Genomic DNA, 16825 nt, shown 5'->3' on the forward strand with positions numbered 1-16825 from the left:
ATAGATTATGAACTACACATTGACACACCCAGCCCAAAGCAGGAGGTTTAAAAAAATACTAAGTAGTTTCCAAAGAACCGGAGCATGTCTTTTTAAGTTGATTTAAACTTACAATACAGACATTTTGTAACTCTTGTTTTGTTACAATAACATACCATACTCTATATTTTCAAGCTGCTGCTACAAAAGTATATTTACAAATGTAATCTTTTGGTGCAATTAGCATATTTCTTTGTTTCTCCCAACTACAAAAAAAACTACAACTTCAGATCCAATTGCATAACAGAGAATTCATTAGGGAGCAATGCTGTCATCTCAATAAGCTCTGTCACTGCAGAATTAGACACTTATCCACATTTTATACAAACGTTAAATTTAGTAGTTGCTCCAAAAGTCAATTTTAACATTTTAAAGGGGAACTCCACTCAAACTCTTTGAATTGTTTTCATTAGTCCACTTGATAGAGTTCCAAAATGTCTTGCATGTCAGCAGTCAAGTTATTGGCCTTTCAAGAAACGGTGTCACCGGCCACATCCTGATGGTGCTAAATGTTTTTGGGGCAATTTGTTGCATTTTTAAAGTTACAATAGAGAAAAGTGACAACATTTAAATAAAAAGTCATTAGTACCAAAAAATGGCACTATTTTCATAGGAAGGCAAAAGAGCGAGTGCTCCAGCACCCTTAGGGCCCTATCTGTGCACGTGCCTGATGTTCAGAGTATAAGAGCAGTGAGAGAGACTACTGCCTCCTGGGAGATTTTGTTCCAGGTATTGTATGTCTGATTAAACTGTGTTGGCCTAGATAACAAGATATGTTTTGGCTGTTTCTTTTTACAGGCTTAAGGAAGAGGTTTAGATGGACTTTTTCAACAGCTGGGTGAGAGGATGACCTTTCATAAACTTACCCAGTTCTCTTTGACCTGTATGAGCAAGCTCCTGTATCTCAGACCTGTCTTTTTTTTTGGGGGGGGGGGGGCACTCTTGAAAACAACATGGTGCATCTCAAGAGATTTCATCCTGCAAAATGTATTAAAAAAAACATTGCTTTAAATGATTTCCACCTTTTGGGTACCACCATTTGGATGTTCATACTTCAAACAGCTTCATGTTTGACCTCATTTCCTGCTGACCATTGACACAAGGATGTGTTTGGTAGTTCTGCCAGACCAGCCTCACCTGGGCCAGTCACTGATTGTGGTGTAGAGTGAAGTCATCAGTGCCTTAATCATTGTGAGTAGGGCCAGGAGTTTCTCTTAGCCATGGTCAGGAAAAAGTATTGGCCCTAAATATGAAACCCAATCATCCAGTCACACGGTCAGTGCATATGTTGAATGATGTCCATGGAAAGTAGGTTTAGTCCACATAATGATTATACATGGAGAATGGGGCCTCTGAATTAATTCATCAGTCAATGTCCTCGACTATGTTGGCTGTTTCAAAAAATATATCAATCAATTAATGTATCAGAATACATTTTTTACATAAAGGTTCTGTAGAAATGTGTATTTGTTTTTACGCTGTCGGTAATGGTTTGTGTTACATCATGTTTATTCATTTTCCCAATACACAATCTTTTAGTAAATGGGAATGTTAGCTAATAGATTCGTTTTCTTCATCCAGTGGAGAGATAGCAGGCAGAAAAAAATTCCCATAAAGGGTCATCAGGGTCACCATTGAGGATGTAAGTGAATCACTTGGCAGTTGACACACATTTTTGCCTGTATTCTTCGCAACATGTCTTATTGACATAACTCTTGCCATTATGTCAGCTGATGCTGAGTGTACATTGAAAACAGGTGATTTTGGACCAGTACCCCATATTCAGGTGAACTGCAATGGTTTCCTATTTATGGACTGGTAGCGAAGCGCAACTCGCCTCTGGACCAATCAAAGGCGAGCTAACAGGTCAAGGAAATCTGTAACTTAGCTGATTTATAGATAGCTGTTTGGTGAACTTAAAACCGTGTGTGGACTGCATATGCGCCACTCGGAATCATCTCTTTCTATAAACTCACTGTTTTTGCACTTTTATTTTATTTTTTAAAGGGGATTTATATTTTAATAGAACAATGGAAACTATATATAGGTATTTTCCCGTTATTCTCCTATGTCTGAGTTTGAACCTATTCAGCTATGCGTGGGGTTCACCTGTGGATGTATATGGGAAAGTGGTGGAGCTCGTGTCGCCAGGAGAGGAATACCTGGATGAAATGTCAGTTCGCTCCTTTTTCAAACTGTTGGAGAAGCGTGTGCAGTGCCCTGGTGTGTCGTGTGAAAAGGTAACTTTTTTCTTACACTCGCTTCAACTTGGTTTTAGGAAAGGTCGAGGTCCAATCTGCACCTGTTACTGTGCCGTGCGCTACACAATGGAATACAGCGCTGTACATTTGTCATAGTGCTTTTTCAGACCTAGCTTGTTTATTAAGCCTAAATCTGTATTATAATTTTTTTATTGACCAGTCTCGAACCAAGTCTTTTTTAAATTTTATTGATACATATATCGTGAGCACTGAGCAATAATAATAATTATATGATAATGATAACCGTAATGATTCTGACTATTAATATGTAGGTATTATATAGAGAGAATACACGACGTCAGCATTGCAGATAGTTTTGTAGCAGATTTGTGTAATTTATGTATTAAAATCATTAAGTTCTACCAATGATGTAAAACACCCTGATCAATATTTAACTAATTCCATGTGTTAGGGTATTATCATAGATTATAGCAATGGCTTTGACTTAAATCACTTATGTGTAAAACAAATAAATAAATATATATATATATCGTGGTTGTATTACCCTTTTACTGTGCAGCCTGTTTAAACGTCTAAATGATTGGGCATTCTGTTTCACGTAATTTAATACATTCAATGTAAAAAATAATAATAAATTACTCTGTCCATCATGCCATTGCACCACAAGTACTCCAATAAGTGTTCATTTTGGTTTAATTTGACTACAGTAGAAAAACATGTACACATCCATTTTTTTGAAAAAAAATGTATTTCTGTTATTCAGACATTGAAGGCCTTGGACTTTACCGTGGCAGGTGTAATCTACCCTTGTGACCATGTAGAGGAAGTTTTCTGTCACATGCTATGTGAGACGTGTGTTATAGATTGGCCAAACATGTTTGGGACTAACACTAATGATCAGTAGTTAAACAGCATGTTCTGCTAATGCAACAATGGCTTGAGATCTTACTCATACGTGGTCATGATGCTGGAGAATCAGGAAGAAATCTCTGCACACTTCCAGTGAGATGCACATTTATTTTAATAGATATGGAGCTTTCGGTCAGTCGACCTTCATCGAGCTCAGCCTCTTTTAAAAGAAATGTGCATCTGACTTGAAGTGTGTCAAGACTTTTTTTTTTTCTTTCTTTCTGTTTCTCCAGTTGAGCATTTAGCCTCCAGCACCACTAATCGGTTCTGGACTTCTGGTAGACTCTACAGAAGAATCTGTTTAGATAATAGGCCAAGTCACTATGTCCTGACTCAAAAAGCCAGAGATTAGCTGTTAAAGATCAGAAAATTAGATTTTTATGTCTCGCATTCACCCAACCTAAACTCCTTTAGCTTTGTGGTCATAATTACTGACTTTACAAGACACTACGTAACCCTAACCCTAACCCTAACACTACGTTGGTTTTCTCTCATAAATTAGGCATATATTTGTACTGGGTAGATAAATAATCTAAATGAAACACTGAAGCCACCCTGCTTCTTTCTAGTGTCTCTCTGTGCAGTCAGTAGACCAGCTGGTGGGTAACTTCACCAGCACTGGTGGTCTCCTTCACAAGGGGGGCTTCTTCAGAGTAGCGGCAGGATGCTGCCTGTACCTCAGCTCTCCCTCAGAGGCCTGCTCTGCCGTGAGGGCAGGGAGGTGGGGGGACGAGACGGACAACTTCATCCATGAGTTCACAGGCTATGACCATGGGGATGGACACGGAGACAGGGAGAGCAGTGGGATAGAGACACTGCTCCATAACTTGAAGAAGCACTACAAGCCCGATCAGCAGTACGACCAGGTTGGTGCTGCTGTGTTAATAAGAATGGCAACACATTTTATATACTGTACCTTCTAAGGTTGTGCAATAGAAACCCAATGAACTACCGTTAGCAACAGTGACCTGTTTTCTAACAAACTCATTTGAGTAGATTTGTTTCAACAAAATATTTATATTCTATTCAACGCTGTATGTCTGTCCCTCGTTATGGTAGCAGTGTCTTACTGGTCAAGACATCCTGGAGGAGATGAATTATGGTGTCCCACACAACATGGATGTGCTGTTTGGATACATAGTTTACCATGCTTTGCAAGGTGACTGCATGACTGCCAGAGCACTGCCTGAAGAGGACTACTTTCTGGATTTCATATTCAACTCCTTCGGTTCTGACAACATTACCATACATGGTACAGTAAGAAACAACTATTCCTATTGGTACGAAATGTCCGTGCTGTAATATTGCCTCATGACAAACTACTATCGCTATTTAGTATGAATCATTTTCCTCGCACTGTTTAGTTTTATTACACTGTAATGTCATGCTCCTGGCTGTACTGTAACATCAACCCACTCATTAATCCATCTTGTGCAATACGTAGTTCATCATTCATTTACCATGATGCTATTAATCTTATCCTCAAACCCTATGTTAATGTTACCCTCAAATCCTATGTTATAACCCCATGAAGCCTGGATAATGAGTTTATATTGCTGTTCCTCAATGGCCTAATATACTCTACCAGCATATTACTGTTCCTCAATGGTCTGCTAATATACTCTACCAGCATATTACTGTTCCCCAATGGCCTGCTAATGTACTCTACCACCAAATAACCATATCATTGTGATTAATCTCTGTAGAGCTGGAAGGTCTTATGAAGAGCCTGCAACTGGGTGGAATCCATGAAGAGGATCACGATCATAGAGATCAAAAGGGACACCACAATGACCATGGTCACGATGACCACGTTGACCATGACCATAGTGACCACAGTACTGTTAGCAGGGGTCGGGGGGGTCGAAGTGGAGGTGATGCCTTCAGGACGAGTCATGAGGAGGGGTACCACCATAGGAACATCAGCAGCTGGGAACTGGTAATTGTTATTCTCAACCACCATGGTGCTTTGTCTGTAATTAGGTCAAGGCCATCGCTCCAATCTTCTGAAGAGACCTTCAGGGGCTTAACGACGCACGCACGCACGCACGCACACACACACACACACATACAGGCTCCTTCACTCTGACTCATTATCAGACTGCTAAACCCCTGGTGTCCGCTGCATCTCCAATGAGCCTCAGATGTGCAGTAGATGGCCTGAGCTATTGGCAGCTGTAGGATTCTCCCCATGGTAATGTCTATATTAGAGAAATCTGAATGAGAAGGAACACTGCTGAGGGATAATAACATGTTACTTGTAATATGTTGGTCCCCACTTTGTGAATGCCCAATGACATCTTACTGTCAGTTAATCAGTTAGCGACAAGGAGTGTCAATTCAAAGAATAGACCAATGGGCTTTGGTCAAAAGTTGTGCACTGCAAAGGGAATAGTGATCCATGTGTTTCAGCCCTGTTTCCTCCACGTGGACGTGTTTCACCCCTGTTTCCTCCACGTGGATGTGTTTCACCCCTGTTTCCTCCACGTGGACGTGTTTCACCCCTGTTTCCTCCACGTGGATGTGTTTCACCCCTGTTTCCTCCACGTGGACGTGTTTCAACCCTGTTTCCTCCACGTGGATGTGTTTCACCCCTGTTTCCTCCACGTGGATGTGTTTCATCCCTGTTTCCTCCACGTGGACGTGTTTCACCCCTGTTTCCTCCACGTGGACGTGTTTCCACCCTGTTTCCTCCACGTGGACGTGTTTCAGCCCTGTTTCCTCCACGTGGACGTGTTTCAGTCCTGTTTCCTCCACGTGGACGTGTTTCAGCCCTGTTTCCTCCACGTGGACGTGTTTCAGCCCTGTTTCCTCCACGTGGACGTGTTTCAGCCCTGTTTCCTCCACGTGGACGTGTTTCAGCCCTGTTTCCTCCACGTGGACGTGTTTCATCCCTGTTTCCTCCACGTGGACGTGTTTCAGCCCTGTTTCCTCCACGTGGATGTGTTTCAGCCCTGTTTCCTCCACGTGGACGTGTTTCAGCCCTGTTTCCTCCACGTGGACGTGTTTCAGCCCTGTTTCCTCCACGTGGACGTGTTTCAGCCCTGTTTCCTCCACGTGGACGTGTTTCAGCCCTGTTTCCTCCACGTGGACGTGTTTCAGCCCTGTTTCCTCCACGTGGACGTGTTTCAGCCCTGTTTCCTCCACGTGGACGTGTTTCAGCCCTGTTTCCTCCACGTGGACGTGTTTCAGCCCTGTTTCCTCCACGTGGACGTGTTTCAGCCCTGTTTCCTCCACGTAGACGTGTTTCAGCCCGGAGGAGCTGATAAAGATCCATGGGCTGAATGGATCTAGCCTGTCCAGGTCTGACGTGGCCCGGCTCAGCCCAGCCCTGGTCCAGCAGCTCCTCAGTGGTGCCTGCAACAGCATCTCTCCCCCCACTGGACCATTAGACCAGCTCAGCACCACAGAGAGTGAGTGAACTGCTACAGTCCGAGCCACTGTGATTCTGCGTTGTGTACTCTTGCGATTGATCTATTGATTTCTACAGTACACTCTATATTCAACACTCATTCCTTTCCTTTTGATACAGAAAGTCCCATTCCTTAATGATAAAGGAATTATAGAGAGACTATGCAGAAATACATTTCCTCTGTTTGTAAATATGAATGCTCCAAAATTCAAAATCACAAAACATGAGGCTCTTGTCCAAAAAGACGAGAGCCTATTAGGACTAGAGCCTATTGCATTCGGTAGGACTAGAGCCCATTGCATTCGGTAGGACTAGAGCCCATTGCATTCGGTAGGACGAGAGACCATTGCATTCGGTAGGACGAGAGCCCATTGCATTCGGTAGGACGAGAGCCCATTGCATTCGGTAGGACGAGAGCCCATTGCATTCGGTAGGACGAGAGCCCATTGCATTCGGTAGGACGAGAGCCCATTGCATTCGGTAGGACGAGAGCCCATTGCATTCGGTAGGACGAGAGCCCATTGCATTCGGGAGGACTAGAGCCCATTGCATTCGGGAGGACTAGAGCCCATTGCATTCGGGAGGACTAGAGCCCATTGCATTCGGTAGGACGAGAGCCCCATTGCATTCGGTAGGACGAGAGCCCCATTGCATTCGGTAGGACGAGAGCCTATTGCATTCGGTAGGACGAGAGCCTATTTCAAGCATAATCACACAATGTTTACTGTATTATCTAACAGACCTTTTGTGGCTTGACTGAGCCCATTACATTCGGTAGGACGAGAGCCTATTGCATTCGGAAGGACTAGAGCCCATTACATTCGGGAGGACTAGAGCCCATTGCATTCGGGAGGACTAGAGCCCATTGCATTCGGGAGGACTAGAGCCCCATTGCATTCGGTAGGACGAGAGCCCCATTGCATTCGGTAGGACGAGAGCCTATTGCATTCGGTAGGACGAGAGCCTATTTCAAGCATAATCACACAATGTTTACTGTATTATCTAACATACCTTTTGTGGCTTGACTGAGCCCATTACATTCGGTAGGACGAGAGCCTATTGCATTCGGAAGGACTAGAGCCCATTATATTCGGTAGGACGAGAGCCTATTGCATTCGGAAGGACTAGAGCCCATTACATTCGGTAGGACGAGAGCCCATTGCATTCGGTAGGACGAGAGCCCATTGCATTCGGTAGGACGAGAGCCCATTGCATTCGGTAGGACGAGAGCCCATTGCATTCGGTAGGACGAGAGCCCATTGCATTCGGTAGGACGAGAGCCCATTGCATTCGGTAGGACGAGAGCCCATTGCATTCGGTAGGACGAGAGCCCATTGCATTCGGTAGGACGAGAGCCCATTGCATTCGGTAGGACTAGAGCCCATTGCATTCGGTAGGACTAGAGCCCATTGCATTCGGTAGGACTAGAGCCCATTGCATTCGGTAGGACTAGAGCCCATTGCATTCGGTAGGACTAGAGCCCATTGCATTCGGAAGGACTAGAGCCCCATTGCATTCGGTAGGACTAGAGCCCCATTGCATTCGGTAGGACTAGAGCCCATTGCATTCGGTAGGACTAGAGCCCATTGCATTCGGTAGGACTAGAGCCCATTGCATTCGGTAGGACTAGAGCCCATTGCATTCGGTAGGACGAGAGCCCATTGCATTCGGTAGGACGAGAGCCCATTGCATTCGGTAGGACGAGAGCCCATTGCATTCGGGAGGACTAGAGCCCATTGCATTCGGGAGGACTAGAGCCCATTGCATTCGGGAGGACTAGAGCCCCATTGCATTCGGTAGGACGAGAGCCCCATTGCATTCGGTAGGACGAGAGCCCCATTGCATTCGGTAGGACGAGAGCCTATTGCATTCGGTAGGACGAGAGCCTATTTCAAGCATAATCACACAATGTTTACTGTATTATCTAACATACCTTTTGTGGCTTGACTGAGCCCATTACATTCGGTAGGACGAGAGCCTATTGCATTCGGAAGGACTAGAGCCCATTACATTCGGTAGGACGAGAGCCTATTGCATTCGGTAGGACTAGAGCCCATTGCATTCGGAAGGACGAGAGCCCATTGCATTCGGTAGGACGAGAGCCCATTGCATTCGGGAGGACTAGAGCCCATTGCATTCGGGAGGACTAGAGCCCATTGCATTCGGTAGGACGAGAGCCCATTGCATTCGGTAGGACGAGAGCCCATTGCATTCGGGAGGACTAGAGCCCATTGCATTCGGGAGGACGAGAGCCCCATTGCATTCGGTAGGACAAGAGCCCCATTGCATTCGGTAGGACGAGAGCCCCATTGCATTCGGTAGGACGAGAGCCTATTGCATTCGGTAGGACGAGAGCCTATTTCAAGCATAATCACACAATGTTTACTGTATTATCTAACAGACCTTTTGTGGCTTGACTGAGCCCATTACATTCGGTAGGACGAGAGCCTATTGCATTCGGAAGGACTAGAGCCCATTACATTCGGTAGGACGAGAGCCTATTGCATTCGGAAGGACTAGAGCCCATTGCATTCGGAAGGACTAGAGCCCATTGCATTCGGTATGATGAGAGCCCATTGCATTCGGTAGGACGAGAGACTATTGCATTCGGTAGGACGAGAGCCCATTGCATTCGGTAGGACGAGAGCCCATTGCATTCGGTAGGACGAGAGCCCATTGCATTCGGTAGGACGAGAGCCCATTGCATTCGGTAGGACGAGAGCCCCATTGCATTCGGTAGGACGAGAGCCCATTGCATTCGGTAGGACGAGAGCCCATTGCATTCGGTAGGACGAGAGCCCATTGCATTCGGTAGGACGAGAGCCCATTGCATTCGGTAGGACTAGAGCCCATTGCATTCGGTAGGACGAGAGCCCCATTGCATTCGGTAGGACGAGAGCCCCATTGCATTCGGTAGGACGAGAGCCTATTGCATTCGGTAGGACGAGAGCCTATTTCAAGCATAATCACACAATGTTTACTGTATTATCTAACAGACCTTTTGTGGCTTGACTGACTGACTGACTGATTGGCTTGAGTCTGGCACTGTTATTATATTTGTAACCCCTTAATGTTAATTCTTTCTCCCCGCAGAGTTTGTGTATGCCTCCATAGCCAATCTGCTGATCTGTCTGGCCGCCCTGGTTGGCGTTATGGTGCTGCTGTGTACCTCCTGCAGCAGTGTCTTCCAGCTCGTCATCCAGTTCTGTGTCAGCCTGGCTGTGGGCTCCCTCACTGGGGACGCCCTGTTGCACCTCCTGCCTATGGTGAGCACCACAGTACCATATCCACATCACTGAGCCCAGCTGATTCAAGCTGAGATGCACTGAACTGGCCTGGTTATGCATCCATCATAGTTGCTGGAATGTCCAATGTGAAAAGAAAACCACTTCTCTAGCCAGCCAGACCTCTTCCTCCTCAACACTTCATTAAAGTGTTGTGGTTAATGTCAGTGTGACCCAATGATCAGCCAGATGTCTGAGAGACCATGGTAAGTCAGAGCAACACATACAGTAGTCCCATCTGATGCTTCCTAGCCTTATTTCCCCCAGGGCAGAAGTCTGAAGGGGATACTTCCTGCTGTTGCAGCTCAATCCATTTAGATCCATCATGTCAACATCGCAGGGCGAAGTATTAGCAGGCTGTCACACTGTGTCATCCCCTACAGTGTCAAATAATAACCATGTGAGGAACAAGAACGACACCTTCAGATCGGGCAAACGGAGAAATGGCCCCTTGTTCCTTCAGGGAACTTTAGGTTATTACAAAGCCAATGATAAGAGCAACATAACAATGTGTCCCAATGGTCCGACATGACTTCCTATCTTCCTCTCCTTCACAACCACTTATTTAGAGGACTTGATTGGTTAAAGCAATATGGTGGATAGGTACTGGTCTCCACTCTAGACTTTCATCTGTCAGTAGTGATTGAAGGAGGTCATTTCAGACTAATGGACCCTGCACAGGTTGATTGCATCTCCAGTATTTGGTATTGTGTAGTGTATTACACTTCACTTGAACCTGCCTTCATAAGAGCTACGCAACACTGTCATAGCACTGTCATAACACTCTCATAGCACTGTCAAAGCACTGTCATTGGGCTGACTGTCAGACTGGGTTGTGACTGTTTCCTCTGTTGGTTCAGTTCCTAGGCCTCCATGTTCACAGTGAAGGAACAGATCACAGCCACTCAGAGGAGGTTCCAGACTACATCTGTAAGATACTGGTGATGATGGCTGGCATCTACTGCTTCTATCTCATGGAGACTATCTTCTCCATCATCACCACTCATAAGGACAGCCATCACCATTCCCTGCATCACCATGGGGTAAGTAGTGTCTATCATCTGGGCTGTGTTCAGTAGGGCATGATGTAGCAAAATGTATTGCAACAGGAAACAAAAATATGGGTTCTTATTGGACACGACCAGGTGGTACCTCTCCATTTCAGACGGTTTCTAAACCTTATCTCCTTACTGAACACCTCCGTTCTGTTAGCTTACTGGTTCAGTGGATCCATGGTGAAAAGAACTCCCACACACGCACACTTGCAATACACCTTTTAATAAAGTGCAATGTTTCGGTCAAAGATATTTCAGGTCTTTCTGGTTCCAAAATGTGAGAATTGTTAGCTATCACCCGTAGATACATTTGAAGTCTGAAGTCTACATACACCTTAGCCAAATACATTTAAACTCAGTTTTTCACAATTTCTGACATTTTATCCTGGTAAAAATTCCCTGTCTTATGTCATTTAGGATCACCACTTTATTTTAAGAATGTGAAATGTCAGAATAATAGTAGAGAGAATGATTTATCACATTTATCACATTCCCAGTGGGTCAGAAGTTTACATGCACTCAATTAGTATTTGGTAGCATTGCCTTTAAATTGTTTAACTTGGGTCAAATGTTTCGGGTAGCCTTCCACAAGCTTCCCACAATAAGTTGGGGGAATTTTGGCCCATTTCTCCTGACAGAGCTGGTGGAACTGAGTCAGGTTTGTAGGCCTCCTTGCTCACACATGCTTTTTCAGTTCTGCCCAATAGTATTGAGGTCAGGGCTTTGTTATGGCCACTCCAATACCTTGACTTTGTTGTCCTTAAGCCATTTTGCCACAACTTTGTAAGTATGCTTGGGGTCATTGTCCATTTGGAAGACCCATTTGCGACCAAGCTTTAACTTCCTGACTGATGTCTTGAGATGTTGCTTCAATATATCCACATGTTTTTCCTTGTTAATGATGTCATCTATTTTGTGAAGTGCACCAGTCCCTGTTGCTGCAAATCACCCCCACAACATGATGCTACCACCCCCGTGCTTCACGGTTGGGATGGTGTTCTTCGGCATGCAAGCCTCCCCCTTTTTCCTCCAAACGGTCATTATGGTCATTATGGCCAAACAGTTCTATTTTTGTTTCATCAGACCAGAGAAATTTTTCCAAAAAGTACGATCTTTGTCCACATGTGCAGTTGCAAACCGTAGTCTGGCTTTCTTGTGGCGGTTTTGGAGCAGTGGCTTCTTCCTTGCTGAGTGGTCTTTCAGGTTATGTCGATATAGAAGAGGCACTGAGTTTGAAGGTAGGCCTTGAAATACATCCACAGGTACACCTCCAATTGACTAAAATGATGTCAAATAGCCTATCAGAAGCTTCTAAAACCATGACATAATTTTCTGGAATTTTCCAAGCTGTTTAAAGGCACAGTCAACTTAGTGTATGTAAACGTCTGACCCACTGGAATTGTGATACAATGAATTATATGTGAAATAATCTGTCTGTAAACAGTTTTTGAAAAATTACTGTACATGTTCTTTGTTGTGATGTTCCGGGCCCAGACAGATACATTGTGCCATTGTGTTTCCAGGAGGAGTCTGAGCCCCATCACTGTGACCATGGTAAAGTCCTGGAGATGTACCTGCAGGAGAAAAATAACAAGCAGTCAATCTCCCAGACTGACCTGGTAGGTTTTGTACCACTTATTCACAGACTGACCTGGTAGGTTCTGTACCACCTATTCACAGACTGACCTGGTAGGTTCTGTACCACCTATTCACAGACTGACCTGGTAGGTTCTGTACCACTTATTCACAGACTGACCTGGTAGGTTCTGTACCACCTATTCACAGACTGACCTGGTAGGTTCTGTACCACCTATTCACAGACTGACCTAGTATGTTCTGTACCACCTATTCCCAGACTGACCTGGTAGGTTTTGTACCACTTATTCACAGACTGACCTGGTAGGTTCTGTACCACCTATTCACAGACTGACCTGGTAGGTTCTGTACCACCTATTCACAGACTGACCTGGTAGGTTCTGTACCACCTATTCACAGACTGACCTGGTAGGTTCTGTACCATCTATTCACAGACTGACCTGGTAGGTTCTGTACCACTTATTCACAGACTGACCTAGTATGTTCTGTACCACCTATTCACAGACTGACCTGGTAGGTTCTGTACCACCTATTCACAGACTGACCTGGTAGGTTCTGTACCACCTATTCACAGACTGACCTGGTAGGTTCTGTACCACCTATTCACAGACTGACCTGGTAGGTTCTGTACCATCTATTCACAGACTGACCTGGTAGGTTCTGCACCACCTATTCACAGACTGACCTGGTAGGTTCTGTACCACTTATTCACAGACTGACCTAGTATGTTCTGTACCACCTATTCACAGACTGACCTGGTAGGTTCTGTACCACCTATTCACAGACTGACCTGGTAGGTTCTGTACCACCTATTCACAGACTGACCTGGTAGGTTCTGTACCACCTATTCACAGACTGACCTGGTAGGTTCTGTACCACATATTCACATACTGACCTGGTAGGTTCTGTACCACCTATTCACAGACTGACCTGTTAGGTTCTGTACCATCTATTCACAGACCGACCTGGTAGGTTCTGCACCACCTATTCACAGACTGACCTGGTAGGTTCTGTACCACTTATTCACAGACTGACCTAGTATGTTCTGTACCACCTATTCACAGACTGACCTGGTAGGTTCTGTACCACCTATTCACAGACTGACCTGGTAGGTTCTGTACCACCTATTCACAGACTGACCTGGTAGGTTCTGTACCACCTATTCACAGACACACCTGGTAGGTTCTGTACCACCTATTCACAGACACACCTGTGACGTTCTAAACCCTCTATCTGCTCTCTTGGAGATCTGAGTCAGAGGTCCATGACTGAACAGCCAGTATCCTAGTAAAGCTGTGTTTTTACCTGACACAGTATGTAGTCTCAAGTCTTTACTATCCGTGTCTCTGAACACCTTGTCCTCCACTAACTTGTTCACGCCTGCTGTAATTCCGATGTTATACTTCTGTAAAATTCTGATCCTAAAAGGTTGAAAGTGAGCACAGTGAGGACACAGAGAAAGCCTTTCCAGAACCAAACCAGCGCTCAAGAGGTAAGATAGACAACCCAGGTCATCATACAACCTGTAAGGAAGAGATTAAAAATAGGTCAGGGTCTGACAGTCAGGGCGTTCACTGGAAAGCTGATATACTGTGAACTTACTGTGCGAGTCAAGTCTAGTCAATGATTACACACATTTAGCGTGACAAAGAGTAATGTGCACCAAAGAGCTTTGTTCACTTACACGAGGAACAGCAATACAGGGATTCATTACTGCAGGGGTACAACATTTTAGCTGCAGATGCACCCAAAAACACCCTGTCATATCATTGTAAATGATAATATCAACAGTGACAACAATTTATTTATCTGACATGATTAAAATGAGACATCATCCTTTATGTAATCTTTATAAACAATTCAAGCGGACTCATTAAACAGAGAACGTCCCTGGTCATCCCTACTGCCTCTGACCTGGCGGACTCATTAAACAGAGAACATCCCTGGTCATCCCTACTGCCTCTGATCTGGTGGACTCACTAAACACAAATGTTTTGTTTGTAAAATATATGTGAGTGTTGGAGTGTGGCTGTGGCTATAAGTACATATAAAAAACATGAATTATGCCATCCGGTTTGCTTAATATGAAGAATTTGAAATGATTTATACTTTTACTTTTCATACTTAAGTATATTTGAGCAATTACATTTACTTTTGATACTGAAGTATTTTAAAACCAAATACTTTGACTTTTACTCAAGTAGTATTTTACTGGGTGACTTTGACTTGAGTCATTTTCTATGAAGGTATCTTTACTTTTACTCAAGTATGACAATTTAGTACTTTTTCCACCACTGGTTCCAACAGATGTAGGATCTTAATTTGATCATCCTGTTCTTGCAGGAAATGCAAACATGAAGTAAATTTAAGGTTTAAAAAGACTTCTAAAGTTAGTAATTTCCACTTTAAAATGTCAGACTTGATTTGTCCTAACTAACAATGTATCAACCCCTACAAAAATGTCCATTAATTGTAATCCACACACTAATTCATATTTCCTGTTGCTACAGGATACTTTTCCTGTTGTGAGAAACTGGTCAAATTAAGATCCTACATCTGTATTCTGTATTCCAGCCTAATGACATTGGCTAATCAATAATGCTGTCATTGTGATATATGAATTTAGACACATGATTAAAAATAGCCAAATTTAACTTTAGTTCTTTAGACGACTGAACCTTTCTCTGAGTTTCCCTTCTGTCTCTCCCCTCCACTAGAACAGCGTCTGCTACCCTACATGGTTACCATAGGGGACGGGATACATAACTTTGCCGATGGCCTGGCTATCGGAGCGGCCTTTTCTGTTTCCTGGAATTCCGGCCTTGCCACGTCTTTGGCTGTGTTCTGTCATGAGTTGCCTCACGAACTGGGTGAGTGTAGACTGATGCCTCTAGTTGGTCATGTTGAAAGAGATTTTCAGGGAATGAGACCCAGCCACATTAGTACTTCAGATGTTTATTTTATATCAATTAGTGTGTGTGTGTGTGTGTGTGTGTGGTGTGTAAAATGGTGTTTGATTTCTGGACAATATTTTTTCATTTCAAACAGTCAAGTGTTAGACTGGATGAGTAGTAGTGGTAGATGATTAGCCACGACTTCTCTCTCCATACAGATTCCTATTCACTCAATCCCTCCAATGGCATCAACCTAAGACCTACATTTTTATCACTGACGTCCCTTTTAAACCTCTCCGTCCTACATTTCCCAGGTGATTTTGCAATCCTGTTGCACAGCGGGTTGTCAGTGAAGAAGGCCTTGATGCTGAATTTGGGCAGTGCCCTCACATCCTTCATCGGACTCTACATCGCCCTCACCGTCTCTACTGACCTGGCCACCAAGCAGTGGATTGCGGCCATCACCTCTGGTCTCTTCCTGTATGTGGGTCTGGCTGATATGGTTAGTACACTGGTCACCTGACCAGGAAGAGCTCTGACCCCTAGTTATGGCACGGTTGCTCCTATGTCTTTCATCAATGCCCTAATGCCTATCTTTCTCTGTTAATATGCTATATTTGGGCAAGGAGTTAAATGCAGTCGATTGTCTTGCTTCTTTCTCCTCCCAGCTCCCCACCATGATCCATGCGGACAACCGTAGGCCCTGGCTCATGTTCCTGCTCCAGAACTTAGGACTGCTGTCTGGCTGGGGCATCCTGCTGCTCCTTTCTCTGTATGAAGAAAATATTGGCTTCTAGAGCCTCCTAGTCCTCACACTGTACAGTACAATGCAATGGATTTGTATACAATTACAAATTACACTGTATGTAAACTATGCTATATTTGACCTGTTTTGAAATATTTAATTTAACACGCTTGATCATTCTATATGATGGAAGATTTCCTCAAAATGACTTTCTAGATGATATATGCGATTTATAGTCTAGTTCTGTTGTATCTACCACATAGAAGTGTAGTCTGCTGGTGTTCAGTCTGAACCTGCTGTTGGTGCTAATGTTACTGTTGGAAAGGATTTCATCTGTATGCGATTTAGTTCAAACTGTAATTTATACCACCGATATTTATAATGGGACTCACAGTTCTTCAGCCTACTGCCTCTGTAATTGCCACATCTTTTGTATAACCACATACCATAACAGTGTGACTGTGCAGGGAAGTAGGTAGATTCTGTTTTCATTTGTGATCGTGTGACGTGTGTAGTTAGCGGTAATGCAGAGGTTGACAGTATGTATACATGTGAGAATGTGACATGTTTAGATTTGTCTAACTTTGTCATATGTGTATTTTTACTTACAGTATGTGCCACCAATCCCACAAAACCCCCAAAAAGTAATAAAATACGCAAAGAAAATAA

The 16825-nt window shown here is 44.0% G+C and overlaps 1 protein-coding gene across 2 annotated transcripts; it reads left to right on the top strand.

Annotated features, from left to right (window-relative positions):
- The first annotated feature begins 1706 nt into the window (after positions 1 to 1706).
- Positions 1707 to 16825, top strand: LOC110496875 (zinc transporter ZIP4-like). 2 transcript variants are annotated; one of them, XM_036953466.1, is made up of 12 exons: positions 1707 to 2279; positions 3740 to 4036; positions 4233 to 4422; positions 4877 to 5109; positions 6412 to 6583; positions 9676 to 9848; positions 10727 to 10909; positions 12445 to 12540; positions 13946 to 14009; positions 15235 to 15387; positions 15726 to 15913; positions 16080 to 16825. In XM_036953466.1, the coding sequence occupies exons 1-12, from the start codon at positions 2070 to 2072 to the stop codon at positions 16206 to 16208; spliced, it is 2088 nt and encodes a 695-aa protein (XP_036809361.1). In that variant the 5' UTR covers positions 1707 to 2069; the 3' UTR covers positions 16209 to 16825. The 2 variants fall into 2 exon arrangements, with proteins under 2 accessions (XP_036809361.1, XP_036809360.1); XM_036953465.1 differs by having other exon boundaries at positions 1709 to 2279; positions 4230 to 4422.

The sequence above is a fragment of the Oncorhynchus mykiss genome, chromosome 18, assembly GCF_013265735.2.
Source record: "Oncorhynchus mykiss isolate Arlee chromosome 18, USDA_OmykA_1.1, whole genome shotgun sequence".
Lineage (NCBI taxonomy): Eukaryota > Metazoa > Chordata > Actinopteri > Salmoniformes > Salmonidae > Oncorhynchus > Oncorhynchus mykiss.